A 25,195-nucleotide genomic window follows, 5' to 3' on the forward strand; every position below is an offset into this window, starting at 1 on the left:
AAAATAAATATTGTATGAGATAGAGATAGAGTTTTGTTTAGCGAGTTTTAAAATATTTCATGTGTACAATCCATATTGTAGTTTCACATTACAAAAACTAAAATATTGTGTTTGCAAAACACAAGAATTACTTATTAGTCCTGTAGGCTAGATTGTAATTTATATAAGGTGCTATTTTAATGTAAAGAAAGCGAATCACTTGTTACGATTTTACATCTAATATGAGGTTTACTGAGTTTGGCCTTAGATGGCGTTGTTTTTCTGAAAGACGAAAAAAATAATATCTGTAGGTACTAGGTACTATGAATCAAAACGACTAATAATTAATCTCAATATTTATATTTAGCAACTTAATGCTTGTCTACTAATATTTTAAAGAGGAAAACTTTGTTTGTTTGATTGTAATGAATAGGCTCATAAACTACTGGACCGATTTTAAAAATTCTTTCACCAATCGAAAGCTACATTATCCACGAGTAGGTAATATAGGCTATATATTACTATCACGCTAAGACCAACAGGAGCGGAGCCACGCGGGAGAAACCGCGCGGCACAGCTAGTTTCCAATATTACTAGCTTACCGCCCGCGGCTTTGCACGCGTTTTCAAAGAAAGACCCGCATCGTTCCCGTTCCGGTGGGATAAAAACCTATGTGTTAATTCAAGTTACTCTCTATGTGTGTGCTAAATTTCATTGTAATCGGTTCAGTAGTTTTTGCGTGAAAAAGTATCAAACATATACACATAAACATACATCTATCTTCACAAACTTTCGCATTTATAATATTACTACGATAGGATAGGATAGGATCATACACTATATGTATATTACATAATAGCAATGATCCTTGTTTTGCTTGAGACATTCACTGCGGGGTATCTGAGCGATTACATTTCCTTTGAGGTAAAGGGACGTTAATATGGACGAAGTTATGTGCTATGCAAGTAACTTTTGACAGATTAATTAGTAGCAAAATATGTTATTGGCTTCCTGTTTATGGATTCGGGTATCATACGGGGGCTCTTTCTAGCTAGGGCCTCAAATAATAATAAAATGTTAACTTAAGCCTAAGAAAAAAGCAGGATTGAATTTGTTCATGAGAGCACTGATTAATTTGTAAAATAACACAGAAACTAAATAAAAATTAATTTAGATAAAACCTACCTACCTACGATGACTGCTAGATTATTTTTGTATTGTATTACGCATTATATATAGCAGAAAACACAAAGATATTGAAATACAGAATTTTAAAAAAGCTTAATATTTACTTCACACACGAGTTGATAAAGCTTTTTAAAAGCTTTTTACAGAATATAATGTAAGATCATAACAATCAGATTTATTTGTAGTCTATGTTTAATTTGACGTCGATCTTTTACACGTCACTACATGAAACGATATTTGCAACTAATATAAACATACTAGCTTACCTCCCGCGGCTTCGCTCGCTTTTTCTAAAACTTACTAAATTTTTTACTAAAACCTTCCTCCTCCTTGAATCACTCTACCTATTAAAAAAACCGCATTAAAATCCGTTGCGTAGTTTTAAAGATTTAAGCGTACAAAGGGACATAGGGACAAAGAAAGCGACTTTGTAGTGATCTAGACACGCGGCAGCGTGTCAAGCCGAGTTCAAGCGAAGAGAACTGGCGAGCAGCAGCCGTGTGTATATTTACACGAACCATTTCGAGCCACTTTTCACCCCCTTATAACTCGAAAACTATTTAAGTTATATAAACCAAATTTGGTACATATCAAGAGGACCTCAAGATAAACAAGAACCTTAAATTTCATAAATACAGATTAAACGGTTGCGTAGATATTAATATCCAAAAATCGCAATTTTTAAGACTGACTGACTTATAGACATATACAAAACCTAACCCACTTCCAGATGACCTAGAAAGTTCAAATTTTGTAATCAACTAGGTAATAGTGAGTGTACAAAGGAAAAAATCAGAAAATACTGAATTTATTTGTATTTAATTTTTTTTTCAATGACATTAATTTTATTTGTATGGAAAAATGGAAAAGTTTAAAAAAATAGAAAATAGTATATTCACCTTACTAGTCTTAAAAAGTAGATCAAAACTAATCAGTGGCCGAAAAAATTTTTGAAATCCATCAATAAATGACTGAGATATAGATTATTGAAGTTTACATATTTTAGGACGAAACATCTGTAGATTCGAAGCGCCTCTGACATCACACTCACTCGTGCTAGTATCGCTAGGGCGGATTACTTCGATTGCATGATTTCTTTATTCAAAACTGTTATTAAACGTAAAATAAAAGAAAATTGTAATAAAAATATTGCTCATACAGTTAAAAATCCATACTAATATTATAAATGCGAAAGTAACTCTGTCTGTCTGTCTGTTACTCAATCACGCTTTAACTACTGAACCAATTTGCATGAAATTTGGTATAGAGATATTTTGATACCCGAGAAAGGACATAGGATAGATTTTATCCCGGAAATCCCACGGGAACGGGAACTATGCAGGTTTTTCTTTGACTACGCGGGCGATGCCGCGGGAGGAAAGCTAGTAATATATAATTTTACATATTCACATTTATTTATTCTTTATTTATGAGTATTAGTTTTTAATTTCAGTGTAAATAAATAAATAAATAAAATGTTTATTTTGCTTTAAACATGGTCTTCAATGGTGATACAATTATATTAATAAAGCACAAACATGTTCAGCCAATACAAGCATGCAAAAATAATTACCATAAATGGTGTAATGGAAGAAGGCTTCGTCGAAGGTCGAAATGATTTAATTTGCGTAATATTAATATGAGTGAAACATCTTTAGGCGCGTTTAGAGTAAATAAATTTCAAGATCGCGTCATGGCAATACCGTAACGTCATGGAGTAAGGCGACGATTCTTCTACAACGATCTTTGCATCTTGGTAATAGTGTGTGTACAAATTCACGCTGGATGTTTAGAAAATCATGTAATCTTTTAAACAGAAAACGAGTTTTAAAAATTGCAGATAATGACGGGGCAATGTGCGCTGACATTCATAACATACAAGAAAATATAGAAAATAATACTAAACAAACCATACAGAGAAACCGCAAGAAAAAAAAAATCGTATATAAAAAGTATTATATTTATAAAGTAAATCAAATTTGCAGAGTAATTTTCTGTACAAAAAGTAATGATATCCTACCAAAAACATAAATGTAAAAATTGGAGCCGAGTTCAATCGTTGACCTAATTTGCCAAAAAAAGAAATGAGATCTAAATGTGTGCCAAGTTCTGCAGACAGTCCAGAAATTTATTTACAAAGATGTATTAAGTTCTTAGGTTGACTGAAAACTCAATTGTTTTATTTTCCCTTAGAGAACAATGTTTATTCCAAAATATAACTTTTTTAATTTGAATAATATAATTATTTTCACAAAGCAAACAACTAATGACCTATTGAACCCCATAATTTGATGAGGCTAGTTTTACATACTGTTTATATTTTGTGAGGTTCTAAAAACTAGCCTCATCAAATTATGGGGTTCAAAAGGTCATTAGTTGTTTGCTTTGTGAAAATAATTATATTATTCAAATTAAAAAAGTTATATTTTGGAATAAACATTGTTCTCTAAGGGAAAATAAAACGATTGAGTTTTCAGTCAACCTAAGAACTTAACACATCTTTGTAAATAAATTTCTGGACTGTCTGCAGAACTTGGCACACATTTAGATCTCATTTCTTTTTTTGGCAAATTAGGTCAACGATTGAACTCGGCTCCAATTTTTACATTTATGTTTTTGGTAGGATAATAAAACACCGAATATAATATGTATTACAAGTGCCATGATTTCACGTTACCACTTGGGGCTTCATAGTTAATTTATTGTGTCCTCATAGTTTATAATTGCGGCTCTGAACTTCTTACATGGAAAAAGAAATATTTCAAGTGGATTTCTAATTATAAAAAACATCATTATAATTATTAAGTATGTTGACGAATAACTCAAGAGTTGTTACAATGTTGACTTTAAGAGCTAATTATCTGATATAGGCAGTTGAAATTATTGATATTTGGTCACACGAGTCATGATACATAGTTCTTTATAATCACTTTACCTAAAATCTAATAAATTATATACTAAAACATTTCTCCTGTATCTCTCTTTCTATTAAAAAATCGCATCTGAATCCGTTGCGTAGTTTTAAAGATTTGAGCATAGGTACATAGGGATAGAAAACTTACAGGCTCGATCTTGGTTTGCGACGTAACTTCGTTTGGACATTCGTCATAGCCGACGTGAAGACATCAATATTGGGCGCAGACTTTTTACGGCATTTAGTGTTGCCCAAATGCAAGAACAAGACGAGACTTAGCCAGTCTTGGTCTTGGTCTTGCGCCAATACATCTGGTCTTGGTCTTGGTCTTGGTCTTGCGCCAATACACCTAGTCTTGGTCTTGGTCTTGGTCTTGCGCTTCCAGTCTTGGTCTTGGTCTTGGTCTTGCAGCAAGAGTCTTGCAAGTCTTGCAAGTCTTGCAATTACCTATTAGTCTATTACTATTTATTAAAGTTTACTTTAAATCTTAGAAAAACGTATTAGAATTGGAACATTGTGAGCTTGAATTAACATAGCCATAGTAAAGATCAAGCAGATTAATAAATAACTAGTAATGCGCATAGGTCCAGTTTTTCATATTCTTTGATACAGTTTTTTGCGTCTCATAGAATTCCTAAGCGTACCTACCTAGTTATACACCGAACTGTTACACCTAACTACTCAGTGAAATAGTGCTAAGTCCTAGCTGCAAGACGCAAGAGTCTTGCAGGCTATGTCTTGTTCTTGCTCAAGTCTTGCACGGTAAGTCTTGGTCTTGGTCTTGCTAAAAATACGCGGTCTTGTTCTTGGTCTTGGTCTTGCAAAAACGCAAGACGCAAGACCAAGACTGCAAGACCAAGACTGAATTTGGGCAACACTAACGGCATTACAAGCTCCTAGTTGACCTCCACAAAAGAAGATTAATTGATGATACAACAAAACTCGCTGTCGAAGCAATCGAAGTATCTACGGCCGTACACTCAATCCGCGTCATGAGTTCAGAACAAGCTTACCACAGCATATTGAATCAATACCCCAACATACTACGACCGATGTCATTGAAGCAACCGGCTAAGCATGAAGTGGTCCACGGACTGAAAAAGCTACTTTGTTTTATACTATTTAGTGGTGATGCTAGTGACCATCATTGCCTTCTTTGCTATTTATACATTATTATTACAAAATATTCATACCTCTTAAAAATAATTTCTGAATTTAACAGGTCCAAAAAAAACTATAAATGCCTCGATCCGCAGCGTAGCAGAGTCGTAGCATCGTAGCAGTTTTTCTTGAGAAATACGCTTCCAGACAAAACCAATATTTTCTCGTATTTAAATAAGTAAACAATTGTTTTGTAAATATTGTTATAAATTGAAAATTGTACACAGGTGTACCATCAAGATAATGATATCTAGGGCGGACTTTTTGATAAGATTCTATCGATTGTCTAATTAAACTAGGTACTGAATATATTTCTCAATGTGCCCTTGTATGTTATGTAATATCTGTATGCATGTCTATCGACCTATTTTACATTATTGTAGGTAGTTTTTAACGCGTGATCGTTATAATTATAATATAGGAAGAAGGAAATCCATGGAATGTTGTAAGAATCACAAAGTATTTTTGGCTTCGTTATTTGTTACTATACCAATATTATAAAGCTGAAGAGTTTGTTTGTTTGTTTGAACGCGCTAATCTCGGGAACTACTGGTCCGATTTGAAAAATTCTTTAAGTGTTAGATAGCTCATTTATCGAGGAAGGTTATAGGCTATATATCATCACGCTACGACCAACAGGAGTGGAGCAACGGGGGTGAAACCGCGCGGAGCAGCTAGTACGTGATAAAATTGATATGATTTTAAAAGAGCAACTACAGATTTACGTTTTGGTTTTATAAATAGGTGGTAAGTATTACGCGTCTTACAAGTTTTAATTATTCATGCTATAAATCCTATATCCACGTGAAAAACAATATTAAAATTAAAATTAGAAAATTTTTCTAGAGTTTAATTTAAAAGCATGGAATATGCATGAGGTATTAAGTCCAATAGTCAATCAAATTATTTAAATTTATCCATTTGACAGTGAGAAATGGTTCACTTTTAATTTATTTCCCCTGTTTTCTTCAACATTTCTCTACTTTTTATCTTAAATTAAATCTTTAAAAGTTACATGAATGAAAATTCAGTGTCTAAATAAATTTAAAATGCTTTGTTGTGTATAATTTTTCGCCAACATTATCATTTATCTAGATAAAGAATTGACTGACAATACGTGATTAATTACGGACTTAATCACGTTAAAAATCTTAAAAAAAACTATTTTGAACTAGATTCAAAAATTGGTTTGAAGGTTAATTATTTGAATAATTAGTTGTAATAGTTTGTGTGAGTTATTATCTACCGAAATCTTATCATATTGTCTTTGTAACGTCTTTGCCAGTAATATTAGATAATGCTATTCATCCTCGGGTTCCGTTAACTGATTTATTAATCATAATAAATAAATAAATAAATAAATAAATAAATAAATAATAAACAACATATTGCGTAAAAACTGAAGTCCCGTGTCCTCTAGTGGGGTAAGGCAGATGCATAAATATACATAAGTACATGTTTCCCTGATCGATTTTCTGTAGGGATTTTATTTTATGGAATATTATAATTTTATTCTTAAGAGATCTTATCTCAAAGTCAGACGTAAGCACACAAGTTTATTTCGGCAGGCTTTAGGAACTAGGTACACAAAATTTATTTAATTAACCCTTATTTCGACAGAGAAGGTGATAGTAAACTTATTGAAATTTTATTGTATAACCTAGTTTCCATGGTGTTTCTAAACCTCCAAAAAAAGAAAAAAAATAATCTACCCCCCACCCTTATGGAGAAAAGCGATGTCCGCCACACCGGACATTATCGAATCTTAGTAAAAAAAGTGTTAAAATGACTTGTCCGTCCTAGCGGACTTAATCGAATACGTGAAAGAAGTTGCATAGTATAAAGTAAAAGAATATAATAGTAAAAGAGCCTTTATTTTTTATAAAAGTACAAAGAAACTGTAAGGGCCTGTATTATTTAACATGAAATTTTGTCGTACCGATATTTTTTGGACCAGTAATCTAAATACGATGGTAGCGACACAATGCCCATCAAAATAAGGATAGCAAGAAAGTCGCGAAACTCATCTTATCAAATTTATAGAGCAGCCTGTTTTTAGCACGGAATATGCATTTGTTTCTTGTACAACATTAGCAATCACATCTTCAGAGAAAAAACGTCAAAAAGTAATCTAAAGGTGAACGTACTACGGGAGGATCTTCAACTACTGCAGTATTTTCTATCTGGGCTCTATACAAAAAAAAGTACTCTGTTTCCATTTGTACGAGAGGGAAAACTTTTGAATTTGCTTGTGTCTCTTTTTTGTCACAACTGATGGTTCTCTGAGTCTTCTTTTTCTATGCACAGGTGTTGGCAACGAGGGTAAAGACGATATAGAAGGTAAGTTTGCAAAATTGGGTTCCTGCGACTGTTTTGGGAAAACTTGCTCTATAATTGGAGTCAAAGGCGTCGGGAAGTCGTTGTTGAGTTCAAAACTTGTTTCAGAAGGGTTTTCATCAGGGCTGTCTGCGATATTCAAGCGCTCTAGCGAAGATGCAATAGACTGCAGGAACGAGTGCCAATACTTTTTTCGAGCGTGCATGCAGGGAAGACTGAAGCAAAATAAAAGAAATACGTGCTAAGCAAACACCACTAGTTACCAATAAAAAAATATTAAACACGAAAAAGTAATAGGGTAAGTAAGAGGGCACACAGGCAATACAGAGACTCGTGGTGTACATTATAGAGTCAATATTAGTTTTGTAAATTAGACAGTGAGTAACCAGTTCTTACAAAAGTTAGTAGGTACTTAATTTTGAGCATGTAAGTGTAACGTAAAGGCTAAGCAGATAAGTAGTAGGTATATAATATACACCAGTGAGTACCTGTTGAGAATAGGTATAGGGTTCTTTTCACGTAAGTAGGTAGGTCAGGTAAGTAGGTAGACTAACTTTTAGTAATTAGTTTTTAGCATTTTAGTTTTATGTAAAGGTTAGGTAGATAAGAAGTATCTAACAAGTTGATAGGTACTGAGAATAGATGTAATGTTTTGGTAATACCGACAACTCAAATCTTTTACCTTTCATACCATATTTCGACAAGGTCCGCCGTGACGGACAAGCTGTAAGACACAATAAATACAGGTGTTTCGACGAAGTCCGGTGTGGCGGACAAGTAAAAAACTCGATAATTATTAAGAATAACGTAAGCAAAAGCTATGAAATCGTATTATTTGAACTTTAGTAGACTAAATTCACAAAACACAAATAAAAAATCTACGCAACATAAGCAAAAATTCATATTTTTTTAATAAATTACCTAAAAGACTTTCTTAGTGCGCAGTTTCGCCGACATTTTTTCGCCAACTATCAAACTCTGGGTTGTCACACGTAAAATTTATTTTTCTACTAAAATTTGATCGACCTCCCAATAGCTTAGTAGTTTCTTTGTTGCAAAAATAGAAATAGACGGGGCGGTGGATTTTTTTAAAGTACTTGTCCGGTGGTACTGACAAATTCGAAATAAGGGTTAAAGAAGGGAGGATCTATTTACAGCACATATTATGTTTATTTTATTTTATTTGTAGCTCCATTGTTCTTTTTATTGTTATTTGTGTTCTATGCTGTATAAGTAAAACAAGAGCAAGAGCAAAATAATTATCATAATAATGCTTTTAGTACATTTTTCACTTTCAGCATAGCTATTAGCGACTTAAATTAAATTAGGAATTTTTAAAAGACTAGTCTTTAGTACTCTCTGAATATATAACAATTAACTTATTTCATAAATGAAATATAAAAAGCAAATTATGCAAACATTGCTTTGCTTTCTAAGTTTTAGCTCTTATTTCTTGGAGAACGTTGTTCTAACTGTTATTACTGATTGTATTTATGAACAGAGCTACTTACTATTTATTAAAGACTAGCTTTCCGCCCGCGGCTTCGCCCGCTTTGTCTAAAACCTAATAAATTATATATTAAAACCTTCCTCTTGAATCACTCTATCTATTAAAAAAACCGCATCATAATCCGTTGCGTAGTTTAAAAAATTTAAGCATACAAAGGGACATAGGGAAATAGGGACAGAGAAAGCGACTTTGTTTTATACTATGTAGTGATATGAAACGTACCTAGATCAGTAATTAAATAAATGATATTTCTGAATTTGCAATCGGGATTCTATTTATTTAATACTAACATTCACCTCGAGAACCAACTTAAAAAAAACTGCATCAAAATCATTTGCGTAATTTTAAAGATCTAAGCATACATATAGGGTCAGACGAAGAACGGTAAACGATTTTACCATATAGAATTTCCTATGACCATTATTTGGTGTTATGTATATGAATACTTTTTTAATCATTGTGAAGGTTGAGAGGTCGTGGGTTCGATTCTCACCCAGGGCAAATATTTGTGTGATCAACATAGATGTTTGCTTTGGGTGTTGATTATCAATACTTACAAGTATTTATTTAAAATTATATAGGTAGGTATGTATGTTTATCAACCATCTGGTTTTCATAACACAAGCGAAAGCTTAATATGGGATCAGATCGTGCCGTGTGTGAAAATTGTCCTGAAAATATTTATTTATTTAATTATTCGTGGAAATTATCGAATATAATTTAATCAACGGTACCCTAAAATTAACAATTCAGATTATGATCAATAGATATTATCGCGTTCATTAATTGAAATGAAAATTAGATATCTGAAAGTCATAGTGGTATTATTGTAACGGACCCATGGAGGCGCGCAAGTACGAATATAAAGAAATAGGGGGATTCAAAATGGAGGCTACTTTGACGTATCAGCTTATTATTGTGGCCTGTAGTAAGTAATGTTTGTGAGATATAAATCTTATTATAATACTAGCTATCCGCCCGCGGATATCCCACCGCCATCCCACCCGCTGTGTCTGAAACCTAATAAATAATACATATAAAATTTCCTCTTCAATCACTCTATTATCTATTAAAAACACCGCACCAAAATACGTTATGTAGATATAAAGATTTAAGTAGGTATACATTGGGAAATTAGAAATACAGAGCGACTTTGTTGTACGGTGCATTTACATCAAACGAACCTAGAGCTAGAGCAAGATCATTCTTTCGTGATCTTTTAGTGTAAACTAAAACTCGTATTCATTGTTGTTTAGTATTAGAACATTGCATAGAATCTTTTCGAACGCTCTAAGAACAACAAAATAATGCTCTACGCCTGCTTACGCTAAAAGTTTACAATAATTTAAATTTTAAAATTTCGTGAGCGCATTAATGCTAACTTAACCTTACCAATATAGGTATGTATTGGTTTCAATTATTGTTCTCTTTGGTCTAAGTTAATTAATTCTGTTACTTTATTATTTTAAGAACTCGCTTAACGCCCGCGGCTTCGCCCGCTTTGTCTTAAACCTAATAAATTATTGAATTACTCTATCTATTAAAAAAACCGCATCAAAATCCGTTGCGTAGTTTGAAAGATTTAAGCTTACAAAGGGACATAGGGACAGAGAAAGCGACTTTGTTATAAACTATGTAGTGATGGTACGTTTACTTTAATAAGCAGATATTAACTAATGAGTCTCAGATACAAGTTTAATTTTCAAATCTTTCTCTCTACTCTACTCTTGACTCTACTATAGATTTTTATACACAGCAATCTATATAATAGCAATATTATTATTGAAAATTGTTCAGTAATTCATTATTTTAATGAATAATACTTACACGGGTTTCATGCATGGCCTCACTAGGTATAATGGGCCTGTACATTTCTATTAAAAAAAGTTGAAAGGTATTGTGTAAAATGAAATTCGACGAAGCATGTGTTATTTTCAATTGTGTTATAGCAATTCATGGCAATAATTAATGGGACCAGGGGTAAGATTCTAATGATATGCAGTGCTTATAAAATAATCTAAAGCAATACGATTTAGTAGAAATAGTTAAAATATGATGATGATTTTTGATATTTCGCGGGAGTGGGAGAGGGAGAGGGAGAGGTAGAGGGAAAGGGAGAGGGAGAGGTAGAGGGAGAGGGAGAGGGAGAGGGAGAGGGAGAAGGAGAGGGAGAGGGAGAGGGAGAGGGAGAGGGAGAGGGAGAGGGAGAGGGAGAGGGAGAGGGAGAGGGAGAGGGAGAGGGAGAGGGAGAGGGAGAGGGAGAGGGAGAGGGAGAGGGAGAGGGAGAGGGAGAGGGAGAGGGAGAGGGAGAGGGAGAGGGAGAGGGAGAGGGAGAGGGAGAGGGAGAGGGAGAGGGAGAGGGAGAGGGAGAGGGAGAGGGAGAGGGAGAGGGAGAGGGAGAGGGAGAGGGAGAGAGAGAGGGAGAGGGAGAGGGAGAGGGAGAGGGAGAGGGAGAGGGAGAGGGAGAGGGATAGGGAGAGGGAGAGGGAGAGGGAGAGGGAGAGGGAGAGGGAGAGAGAGAGGGAGAGGGAGAGGGAGAGGGAGAGGGAGAGGGAGAGGGAGAGGGAGAGGGAGAGGGAGAGGGAGAGGGAGAGGGAGAGGGTCTCTGTGTTGATTATAATCTACGGCTGTATCTATTATGTATTTTGAATGCCTTAATATATTTTTTTGTTTATGTCGTCACGAAAAGGGTGCAATGTTTATAAGCCACGAAAAGGAAAATAATTCCAATAAACTTATCAACTTTATTTTTCTTTATTTTCAGTTAACATAGGCCAAATCGTGGTCGGCTATAGTGTCGGGTGGTCTGCACCCATCATACCAAAACTTCAAAACACTACTGACAATCCTTTGGAAGAACCAATATCAGATCTCGAAGCCTCATGGGTCGGGTCTTTACTGTATATTGGCGCTATGGTGGGTAAGTCTAATTTATCTTCTGGATAATATGTTCCGATTATGTTCTGTTTAGCTTATCTGTCAGTTAAAAACGTATTAAATAGGTCAAAAGTGATCAAGGGGCATAATCAGCTATCGGAAAATGAAACCGATTCTAAACATAAATAATTGATAATGACTTAGTAGAAATTAAAGACATATATACATTTGATTTTATAATTGAGATAAAAATCCGTATTATATTCGTAGAAAATACTAATGACTTACTGTTAATCGTTCTTTGTTAAGTGAGTCTTCAAGTTCTTTATTTTGTAGAAGTAATAGTACCTAGTGGAAATGGTAGGCACAGGAATATGAAGTCTTTAAGCAGTCAACAAGGTATGAATAATTATTATTGATCGAAAAGATAATTATTTTATTAAATTATTAGCCTATAAGCCTCTATTGATAATATAATATTAAAATAAGCTCCGCAAAAATTCCAGAATACGAAACAAATAATCAAGCTTATATTTATTTAGGTCTTACTTTAGTTGCAATATACTATTTTTCTTGTTAGATATGAGAGGAACAGATGTCTAGAAATTATTTTCTGATTACACAGATGGAAAGTGTCCCTATTCAAGTATACATGAAGCAAATGTATTTCACATCTGTTTCATCTATCGAATCGCATTACGAATAAACTGAACACATGCCTTAGAAACGATATTTTTTACAATAGTGATTGACAAAAAGACATTTGCTCTTATTTATTCACGCCAATGCCTCATATGCTAGGAAATGTCCTGTGTTACAACCTGTATTAACCTGACATTTCCACTTACAGGAGACATTTATCCATCCGTTGATACAAGTTATATAGACTATTTTAGATTATAAGATAGACTAACTACGTTCTAAAAACGACCGATGGTTCTCAATTTATTTATTACTAGCTGCGCTTCGCGGTTTCACCCGCGTGGCTCCACTTCTGTTGGTCTTAGGCCTTAGCGTGATGATATATAGCCTATACCTTCTGGTAAATGGGCTATAAAACAACGAAGGAATTTTTCAAATCGGACCAGTATTTCCTGAGATTAGCGCATTCAAGCAAGCAAACAAACAAACAAACTCTTCAGCTTCATAATATTAGTATACACTTTTTAATAGGTATACCTAGTTGATATCATAGTCGAAATAATAGAAATTATTGAAATATCAATCAATATTAATAGAATCAATAGTATTACGTGAAATATAGGTAGGTATAATATTAAGAAGTCATCACGAATCGCTTAGTTCTTCACAACGAGTAAAACTACGAAAAATATAATATTTTTATATAAATAAAATATAATATTTTTTCAGGGCCATACATAACGGGAATATTATCAAACCTAATTGGCAGAAAGCCATGTTTGTTAATCGGAGGATTCCTCAACATAATATCATATATCCTTGTGATAACAACCAAGAATATTACAATGGTATATACTTTGAGGATTATAAGTGGCTCAGGCATGGGTGTAACCACGGTTGGAAATATTGTGTATGTTGGCGAGATAGCGTAAGTAAATCCTATTGTAAATTGTATATTTGTTTGTTTATGTTGCCAGGATAACTGTTAGGTAGGTTTATCTATTTTCAAAGGTATAAGGAATATACTAACTGGCTTAGGAAACGTTCTGCTGGGACAGTTTTACCAGTAATGGACTTTATAATATATAATAATAATATATAATGAATCGGAATAATATAATAATGAATCGCCAAACTTGTTGGTAAGCGCAAAACTTGAGAACGGCTGAACCGATTTCGTTAATTCTTTTTTTATAATATTCCTTGAAGTAAGAGGATGGTTCTTGTGGAGAGAAAACGTAAACATGTATTACGGGCGAAGCCGGGGCGGACCGCTAGTTAAAAATAGTTTATACCGAAATCCTACTACTGTATCTAACTCTTTTCTGTAGGACTGCTTTCCGTTTGGTGGTACCTAAATGGTAAAACTTAAGTTATGACGATTCAAAAATGATTTTAGAAGAAGCCAAATTGAATAAATTTTATGAGTTTAAATTTGAGTTTACTTATAACATTGAAGTGTGTTAAATCGTTTCGTAAGTTTTGTGACAAACATAATTATTAATACGAGATAAATATTAATAAAAGCTTGGAAAAGGATAGCCTTCAGTTATTTTCCAGATGTCTTTTTACTGTGAATCAAAGGATTTTAGTTACTTCAGCAACCACTATACAGTATCCTGTATCAGTCAAAATTAGACCTTAATTCTTACTAAACAAGATGTAATATCGTCTAGCATTGCAGTAAACTGTAGTGGACCAAATGATGTAATTTTGACCCTTTGTTTAATTTGGCAGAATATATAAATGTTCTTTTCCCTCACATTTTTGTTTTGCAAGTAATTAGATACTCAATTTATCCCTAAATTCTTGGGACACTGCTTGATTAATGTTTGTGTTTTATCTTATCTACTAATTCAGTTATATCCGTATTGTTTATTAATCTATACATATAATAAATCTGTAGAAGGGTCAATTCTGTACATTGAAAATATTGAAAAAATAAATAGCAGGGGGTGTTACTGGATCGATACCAAACCCAAATATGTGATTAAAAAAATTTTTGTCTGTCTGTCTGTCTGTCTGTCTGTCTTTCTGTCTGTCTGTCTGTCTGTCTGTCTGTATGTTCAGGCATCACGTGAAAACTAACGGTTCGATTTCGATGAAACTTGGTATAATTATACCTTATTATCCTGGGCATAAAATAGGATACTTTTTATCCCGGAAAATTACGTAGAAAAAAATAAATCTTCATTTTTCCGCGCGGACGGAGTCGCGGGCGGAAGCTAGTCATGAATAAACTGCAAAAAAAGACCTCTGTATTGTCTAATATTGTGTTAATACGAAATAATTACCATTTTTTAATATGTATATAATATAAATAAAATAAATAAAAAATAAAAATCTTTATTAACCAAAAGTGTAGAACATGCAGTGTTACTGGAGATCCAAACTAGGCTGTTGCCTGTGTCTTGGATCTCAGAAACGGTACCTATACATTTATGTTGAATTACATAGGAACACATCGTCATTAGAATAGGAAAAAAACGTAATTATTAACAAATGTGGAGTTAGGAGTAACGTAAATATATAACATCGATACAGTTTTTCATTGTTTACATCCCTTTAGAGCGATTGTATTATTATTTATTACGTATAGGTATATACTGCAGTGATGTTTATGTGTGATCCATGTTTGTGTGCAAAAACAGGCTAGTGTGAGTTTTGTAAAGACACAAATTATTTTTGTGAATGTGTGATTTTGTTTCATAGTGTTTTTTTTTTTTGTAAGGTGTTTCTCAATGTTAGCCAGAAGGGCTTTTACATTTTAACGCGGACGCGGGGGTGAACTGAACTGAAGGTTCACCCTGGTAGCGACATGCACAAGGGCGTCCCCCCTTGACGGGGATCTCGAACCTCGGCTTGGGCTGTCGCTTGAGTGGAGGAGGCCAGAAGGGCCCTAATCGGACGGGGTTTCATAGTGTGAGTTACCCTCCCCGCACCAAAATCGGCCGAAAGTTTAGTAGAACATTTGCCAGCCGAACGATCTGCTAATGTGTTAATAATATGAACTAATACCTAGGTACTAAGTAAAAATCATCCTGTTATTTTATTGTATCGGCAATAAAAACGTCAAAGATTAGAAGATACGTAAATGTTCTACCGCATTCGATTATCATAATATTTGAATAACAAATACAACATATCGTATGAAATCGCAAATAACAACAAGGAACATTATCAAAATCTGATGACTCACGTTTATTTCGCTCAACTTACAAACAAATAGGTAGGTAGTTACGTTTGTTATCAAATGTAAAACAGTAAAACTTTTTCAATCTACACTTAATTAAACTATCTAAATTCTAAATCTTCGATAGGCGTTATAGATTTTTCCCTATCGTAGTAGATTTATCGGATAGATCGCAGAGATTATAATCTGATCGTTATAAATCTCGTGAACTCGCACGCTTTTGTTATCAAAAATTATATGTCAAGGATACATAAATGATTGAAATGATCATATAATATCCTGCTAGAGTATTAAATAAATAAAAATGCTGTGTTAGGACGTAAAACACTGGCTAATGACGGAGTATAATGGTGCTCCGCGGTTTCACCTGCGTGGCTACGCTTCTGTTGGTCTTAGCGTGATGAATGATGATATATGTATATCCTATAGCCTTCCTCGATAAATGGGCTATACAATACCGAAAGAATTTTTCAAATCAGACCTGTAATTATTAAGATTAGCGCGTTCAAACAAACAAACTCTTCAGCTTTATGAATATTATTATTATTATGTATTATGTAAAGATCTGTCACCTAGAAGCGATCAAAGTTTACGCACGCAATTTGGAGTAGGAAAATACAATTTATTAAACTAGGTCAGGTGTGAGATATAGGCATATCTTACCTGACCTAGTTCAACAAAAAACATCGAATGATTCCTTTCGATAACAATTATTGTGTTCTAACGTTTTCGTTTATCTTTTGCCACTCATTTAAGCCCTCTACTTACTAGTCTTTTCTTTGGGCATTTTAAAAGATTTATCTTCGAATCTTCTCTTGATAAAAAGAAACAAAATCGGTCAAGCACACGCGTGACCAATTGAAACAGGGATTCCATACATTTTTATTCACAGATTGCCAGTAATTCGATTTTCTTACAGGTCCACACACATACGAGGGATTCTCTTGACATCCACATCAATAGTGGGTATTTCAGGCACGCTCCTGGTGTATTCTGTGGTACCTTTTGTGTCGTATGTGGCAACAGGGTATATGGCTTTGGGGATTTCTTTAATACACATAATTGGTATTTTGTTCATACCTGAGTCACCTGTTTACTTGGCTATGAAAGGTAAGTTGATTATAGGACCAATCGATTTTACGATTCTATGGGCGTGTTTCTTGTAAGGAAACTAAATGTGTAACTTTGTGTTTCTTTCCGGATTTTATTTTAACGAAGTATAAAAAAAAATATAAAATAAATTTCAATTTTAAAATACAAAAATATTATACACTTTTGGGTTTTAATTATGAATTCGTATTGCGTTAATTTAGCAGCTACAGATGTAAGTTCCAGATCAACATAAAATTATTATCATAGTGCACGTTTATCTAATATCCTTATAAAATTAATATTTTTAATTTATAAATAAGGCACTTATAATTATTATCTATTTATATTACAGGTGACACTATAAAAGCAGCCAAGACACTTAACCGACTTGGTAGATCTGGGGATGTAGATAAAACGTTAGAAACATTTTCACAAACAAAAGGATCTGAAACAACGAAAATACAAGATTGGACTGAGATATTTACTTTTAAATCGAATAGAATGTCTCTGTTTTTAACATTCACGTTAGGTGAGAATTCTATAATTTAACAATATTATGTTGTGAAATTTGATGTTGTTTTGATTTAAATAATATGGATGGTAATGACTTTAATAATATTAATGTACCTAAAAATGTAAAATGTTTGATAAAAATATATATTGTAATATACAAAATGTTTCTTATGAAGGATATGCATTCTGTGCCTAATGTGGCCTAATGTATTTATTATTATTGATTATTATATTTTTCTACTGTCTCACAGGGGCATTTTTCAGTTAAATGGTACTCGTGAACCCATTTATATATTTAATTATTACTAGCGGTCCGCCCCGGCTTCGCCCGTGGTACATGTTAACGTTTTCTCTACATAAGAACCATCCTCGTACTTCAAGGAATATAATAAAAAAGAATTATCGAAATCGGTTCAGCCGTTCTCGAGTTATGCGCTTACCAACACATTTTGCGATTCATTTTTATATTAATAGATTATTTTTACACTTTTTCTCCATACCTAAATTGTCTCTCCTTCTGTCTTCTTTTAGGAGCTTTTCAACAAACAAGTGGTGTAGCCGTAGTATTATTCTTTGCTACAACTATATTCAAACTTGCTGGCTCGTCAATAGAGCCGCAAATAGCAACAATTATTATTGGTGTCACTAGATTGGTTTCCAGTTTAATAGCACCTACGTTTATTGATAGATCTGGGAGGAAGATACTGTTGATGATGTCTATGGTTGCGTGTGCTCTTAGTTTGGTTAGTATATCATGCACTTATAAATTAATTTATGTTATTTTATATGTCAATTGGAATAAATACGCTTGGAAAAGAAACAAGTTTATTAATAGCTACCGCCCGTGGCTTCGCCACGTTTTCAAAGAAAACCCCATATACTTCCCGTTCCCGTGAGATTTCCGTGATAAAACCTTTCCTATGTGTTAATCCAAGTTACCCTCTATATGTGTTCTAAATATCATTGTAATATTCTGTTCTGTAGTATTTGAGAAGAAGAAGAAAGAAGTCCTACTAATATTATAAACGCGAAAGTTTGTGAGTTGTGTGTGTGTTTGTTTATTGATTTCAATGAAATTTATCACACATATAGAGAGTAACTTGGATTAACACATAGGGGATATTGGAAATCCCACGGGAACGGAAAATATACGGGTTTCCCTTAGAAAACGCGGGCGAAGCCAAAGGGCGGTAATCTAGTAGACAATAATATGAAATCATCTACAAAACAATTTGTATTTATTCTTACAGTCGGTGCTTGGTTTATATTTCTATCTGGACAGGGTGAAGAGTCCAGTTCTGGCGAGTATCGGATGGTTGCCGATGGTGGCCCTCATTGTTTACTTCTTCTGTTATGAAGCGGGTAAAGTTATTATAATGTTTATCTCTCATTAAGTTTAAATAGGGTATTCGTAACTCTATGCTAGAAAAGAAAGTGGGAAGTTCTTTACTTCGATATTCACTTTTATACAGAAAATTCTCTGATTAAAGAAACTTAAATTACTTCTTCTAGATCGCTCAATTATTATCAATGTAAGGTTCAAATAATTATTGACACAAACGTTGTAGTAATTATCTAAAATATTAATGAAAATTATATGCAGTACATAAAATTACAGGTACATAAATTTTCCTTTCCAGGATTCGGCACGATCCCCAACGCGATAGTAGGTGAAATGTTCAGGCCAAACGTTCGCTCGAACGGGTCAGCACTTGCCATAACACTAACCTGGCTTGTCGGCTTCGCTCTGACCACCAGCTTCAATTCCATGGTCGAGACCCTGGGCGGTGACGTCACATTCTGGCTGTTTGGCGGCTGCTGTATTCTGGCTTTTCTGTTCACATTCTTCTGTCTGCCAGAAACTAAGGGGAAAACTTTGAACGAAATACAGGAGATGTTGAGCTAGTGTCGAATAAATTGTTTTTAGGTTGTAGTTGTTTTATTTAAAAATAATTTTTCGTTGATGTTAATTTCATTATAAGAAATAAGCATATTCAACAGTTTTGAATAGATTGTCTAAAGAATAATGGTCCAGACATGACTATTTAAAAATCGTACTGAAATCTGTTCATTCACGTAATATTATGTGTGACGCATAAAATAAAACAAGCGTATACCTACTCAAATACAAAAAAATAACTCTTCATTTGGAATTTCCTCAAAAAAGTTGGACTGGAAAAATATTTTACGCATTTTTGCCAACCCGATGGCGCATGTTCAGTTACCTTAAATAACGTGGTAAAGGGCTCATCTAAAGTATCATGCAAATAAATATTACGACACATTTCACATTGAAATTTCAGCATACATTTTAAGTAGGTACCATGGAAAAATGTAATTGAAATCAAAACAAATTGATATACTTACCTAAGAACTAAGTACCAAAAAAAAATATAACTAAGTACTAAGAACAAAAAAAAAATAATATAACCTAAGGACTATAAGAACCAAAAAAAATATTGTAGGTAACATTCATGATCGAATCAGTATTTTCGAATATTTCTCTCTACAAACATACAAAGTAACAAACTTTTACACTTTATAGTATTATTAATATAGATTGCATAAAGATGCTATAAAATCAAAACTACTATTTCAGATACCTAACAGTTTTCATTAACATGATTTTTTTATTATTTTTTGTAATTATATATAACTATATATACTATATTTAATTTGTTTATAATATTATTATATTTACGTTTGAGAACGTAGGGACACAATATACTGAACATTACATTTTATTATAATGACAAAATATCATCCCGATTTGCTATGCAATTTGGTAGGTACTTGAAAAGTTGAAGAAAATAAACCATAAAAAATAATTTCAATAAAGTTTATATTTTATTGGTTTTATATTCATATTACTTAAGTATAAATAAATATAATAAACTACATCAATCAAATCCTGAAGTCAAATCCTAATATATTATAATACCTAATCCATACTAATATCACAGTATTACAATATTATTTCCTACAGTAATGAAACGCCTTTGATGTCGCGCGATGCCGCCGCCAGCGTAGGTACTTACGCTGCCACACGAAAATACGCTAGGGTTGCAACAAATGGGAAATAAAACAATTGTGATTATTAATATTATGATGAAATCATTTATTCATATGTACATTCAAAATAATTGCGATTATTAAATCTGATGTAATTAATTGTTCATAAATATATAATTCTGCCGCGGTAACTAAGAATGCAGTAATCGCAAAATGGCGTTTTTGAGATAAACGCGGGAAAGACATTTTTACATATTTGAGGAAGATGTTTATATTTTATAGCCCTTGAAATCTATCAATAAAATTGGAAAAAATACAAGCTTTACAAAGATAATTATCTTATATTTCATAAATTAGTATATCCATTAATAATGCGTATTATTGCGTTTAGGTTTAGCATCAGGCCATGTGAAAATCACAGGACACTAAGTCTAAATACAGTACTTGCGCTCATTACTGCATTATGTTCTAGCGCATGTTGATTACTGCGTTATTTTTTAGTATTTGATACAGGTTTTTAATGTCCGGGGCTAAGTAGATGTACACATAATATCTTCTCACTTTTACACAGATTTAAAAAAAATGCTCTACGGTTGAAACCTACTGCGGGGATATTAAAATTAAACAATTTGTAGAAGAAAATTAAGTTTTATTAAGACAACATTTATTTTAATATCAGTTAAACTGACATGTACATGACTTAAAAAACAAACAGCGCGCAGGAGCAGCACACGTGCCGCACGTCTCACTTCACCGAACGACGACGATTTGCTTCAACAAAACGCAGCACTGTATCGTACGGTTACGATCTCGCGAACTTTTACCTGTGCTTTTACTACACACAAATGCAGTAATGTGGAGAACTGCGTTTTGACGTAGCAATTGGTCTACAGACACTAGAATAAAATGCTACAGTAATGGCTATTACTGCACTTTGTTTTAGGGTATCTTAACAAGAACTGCATTATTTTTTAGCACATGTTTAATACGGCGCTTTTTCTTATCATTGATATAGTTTTCATGTAAGTACTGCAAAAATCGTTAGCTAAAAACATACTTCCGGGTACTTTTTTATGAAATTATTTTTTTTTTCATGTTAATAAACCCCTTGGGATCCCATTTCTTGGAAAAAGTAAAAATCCCAAAAATGTCGATTACTGCATTCTTTGTTATCAGGGCAGAATTACACATATTGCACTGCTAAATATTATTTACGTGGACACTTTATTTTTGGATGTTCTTAATTGTATATTTTATCATTTAACTAAGTAATGCATTCGCATTGGGATGTACATTGTACAATCTGATTAGAAAATAATGAGGACAACATATGCATAGCTTTGATTTTAATTCAACAGATACAAATAATACAATCTTTCTGAAATATTGTTTCCTTCTGGGATTTCAATGTAGATTTACATCCGTAAACGGAATAGTTTGTGCGCGCCATAATAGAATATTTAAGTACCTATGTATAATAAAATTATTACACAAAAAATACGACTGCGTCGTCCTTTCGCGATAGGTAAAGCAATCTCAGCGTGATTGCCTTACGCGGCCCGCGTCGCCCGACCCCCGCCAGTTCCCCTCCGTTTCTCTGCACAAGTACATTCGTCGCACTACTGTAGGAAATATGGTAATACTGTGCTAATATTATCTATAAATGCGAAAGTAACTCTGTCTGTCTGTCACTGTTGTTACTCAATCACGCCTAAACTACTGAACCAATTTGCATGAAATTTAGTTTAGAGGTATTTTGATACCCGAGAAAGGACATAGGACCTATCCTATGTCCTTTCTCGGGTATCAAAATACCTATTAATAATTTTTATCCCGGAAATCCTACGGGAACGGGATCTATGCGCGTTTTTCTTTGACTGCGCGGGCGATGCCGCGGGTGAAAAGCTAGTAGTAAATAATTATGTAAAAGTTAATTTAAATATTATCAAATAAACACCTAATTACATAATAACATATTTTGAGATAGTAAAACACCATGTTTATATTACTTTTGCAGACCCGTTTATGTAAATATTGTTATTATTAATTTTATTTACATACGGAGGCGTTTACCGCGCGAAAACCTGACTTGACAGAATACTTTTTTTAATTTTATGAACTAAGGCAAAGGCTGAGTCGTAGTTAGTGTTAATTCGACCCTCAAACGACAACGCCTTCTATAAACAAATGAATTTCTTATAAAAAGTAGTGTGTTTTTTATTAAATAGTATTTTTAATTTATTGTTATAAAATGTCGTATATAAGGACTCAAATACTTATTGTTGCTTGTGGTACGTACATATATTATTTTTGTTTTATTTAACAAAGAACAAATATTTATTTAAACGATTACATACCTATATTTTTAATTTTGTTGAACTTTGAATAATCTTTTAAATAATGTGTTTTAAAGTGTTGATATTTAGATACCTATCCAAAATGTGCGTTGCATGATGCATCAAATATTTTTTTAGTAAAAATAACTTTTTGCAATAATGATTCCAGCGTGCATTCTAGTAAGAAAATGAATGTAGTTAATTCAATTACTGTCAATAAAAATAACTAGGTACTTATAGATTTACAATTTCATAATCGTAATCTATACTAATATTATAAAGAGAAAAGGATCGTAATTATGTACCTATGTATGTATGTATGTGTGGTTTTCACGCATAAACTACTACAAAGAACATAGGCTACATTTTCTCTATTGAGTAGCCGATTTTTCAATCCATAGTTAAAACTTATCCGCCCAATAAATAAATATATTATATGATAATATTAAAATGTCACCCGTAAACTGTCAAATACGGCCAAAGAATACAATTTTGAAATGGTAGTCTGGTACGTTATTCGACGAATAAGTACCTATTGGCTATTAACCAAGGATTGAAAAATCGGCCCTTATTAAATTGAAAAAAAAATGTCCCTTTTATACGTCGTATGTATAGATAACTTCGCTTCGCCCGTGGTGCATATTTCGCAACAAAAAGTAGCCTATGTTCTTTCCCTGTCTAAAGATTGTCTGTACCAAATTTCATCAAAATCGGTTGAGAGGTTTAAACGAGAAAACGTAAGAGACAGACAGACAGAGTTACCTTCGCATTTATAATATTACTAGTAGGGATAGTAGGGATAAATATGTCTAATTAATTCATCAGAAGGACTCGTAGAATATAATTAATTTTTTTTCAATAACATTCATTCAAGTTTATTGATAAAACCGGTTATTATAATAAGTGACGTTTTAATTTAGTACATTAACTGATATATATAATTAACACATAATTACCTACCTATACTTTAAAAATAACCTTATAAACACGAAAAAAATGGAACTAGAAAATTCTTACTTGTAAAAAATCGTGTTCTATTACATGCGTATTATTTGCCATAGATAAAGATATAATTATATCGTATAGTAGCAGCAGAAAAATGATTTTTTCCTCTTTATGACATAACGAACCTACGAATTACAATAATTTTACCAGTTAATCACGTCAAAAATATATTTTTAACTGTAGTATAAGTATTATCTAACTCATAAAAATTGATGCATATGCCACATAGATTTTTAGTTCCACCTATACCTAAAGTTAATATATAGGGACAGATCTATTTAAAGGTAGTTAAAGCAAATTTAAATTACGCACCTAATTTATTTTTTAACATCATGCGTATAGAACGCATAAATTAATATCTATTGCGTTTTTTTACTTTTCATGCCCCTACTATCTGTGCTAATATTTTATTTCCAAAAATTATTCACATACATACACACACATATAACACTAAAAACGTTCATTAACTGTATCAATATATTGCATTTAACTCTTCTTATTTACAGTAAATATAGGCCAGTTTATAGACGGCTACAGCGTCGGGTGGTCAGCTCCCATCATTCCAAAATTACAGGACTTAAATCAGAGCCCTCTATCGGAAGTGATCACAGATATTCAGGCTTCATGGATCGGTTCTCTTCTGTATTTAGGATCTATTGTTGGTAAGATTTATTTTAGAAGTAGCTTTCTTTTGGTGGTCCAGGAAATTCGCAGGCGAATGAGATATTTTAGCCTGTAGCCTATAACAAGGCGGTAGCTCATAACAAGGCAACATTAATTAGTTTATATTAATATGTGTGTATATGTGTCTATTTTATATTATTTGCAATGAATTGTTATATTATGTAATTGTAATTATAGACATTTATTTTGCGCTATCCTACGACCTTCTTACATTTCCTTTCCTACCAGGTTGCCTGGTAGAGATTGCTGTTCAGCAATATGATGCCTTTTTGTGATTTTGTTCTTTTTTTTCTGCTTTATCTATTCATGTTTGTACAATGAAGTATAATAAATAAATAAATAAGGTTACTCCAGGCACAAAAATCATATAATCATAAAATCAATCTGTTCTGTGTAAAATCAAAGAAAGAAATACATAAAAAACACAAACTTTCGCGTTTATAAAATCGTACCGAAAATATTATAGAAATTAATCTTGAAATTTCTAACTACCTATATGTTGTCTGGGTGTTAATTATCTATATAAGTATTTATTTAAAATTATATATAATATTATAGCTTAGTATGGGATCAGATCATGCCGTGTATGAAAATTGTCCTGAAATATTTATTTATAATAGGATACTAGCCTGTCAGGAAAACCGATACAATATACTTAAAACTAATCAAACCGATAAACTTTAGACTAGATCGGAAAGGTAATTGTATAGTTATAGTCGAGCCAATTTAATAGGCAACATTTGACGTCTATC

General features: G+C 33.0%; 1 protein-coding gene across 1 annotated transcript; it reads left to right on the forward strand.

The window, feature by feature from the left end:
• The first annotated feature begins 11,057 nt into the window (after positions 1-11,057).
• Positions 11,058-19,335, forward strand: LOC123702618 (facilitated trehalose transporter Tret1-like). Its single transcript, XM_045650378.1, has 9 exons — positions 11,058-11,069; positions 11,220-11,718; positions 11,854-12,009; positions 13,338-13,536; positions 16,721-16,911; positions 17,246-17,422; positions 17,938-18,149; positions 18,657-18,768; positions 19,047-19,335. The coding sequence occupies exons 1-9, from the start codon at positions 11,058-11,060 to the stop codon at positions 19,310-19,312; spliced, it is 1,824 nt and encodes a 607-aa protein (XP_045506334.1). The 3' UTR covers positions 19,313-19,335.
• Positions 19,336-25,195: the final 5,860 nt, after the last annotated feature.

The sequence above is a fragment of the Colias croceus genome, chromosome 24 (assembly GCF_905220415.1).
Source record: "Colias croceus chromosome 24, ilColCroc2.1".
Classification (NCBI taxonomy): Eukaryota; Metazoa; Arthropoda; class Insecta; order Lepidoptera; family Pieridae; genus Colias; species Colias croceus.

What these genes read in the sequence shown, in the direction of transcription:
- LOC123702618 (XM_045650378.1), top strand. An exon ending in GTATATTGGCGCTATGGTGG is followed by an intron (nt 12,010 to 13,337) that starts GTAAGTCTAATT and finishes ATATTTTTTCAG; the next exon opens with GGCCATACATAACGGGAATA. An exon ending in CTTCTTCTGTTATGAAGCGG is followed by an intron (nt 18,769 to 19,046) that starts GTAAAGTTATTA and finishes TTTCCTTTCCAG; the next exon opens with GATTCGGCACGATCCCCAAC.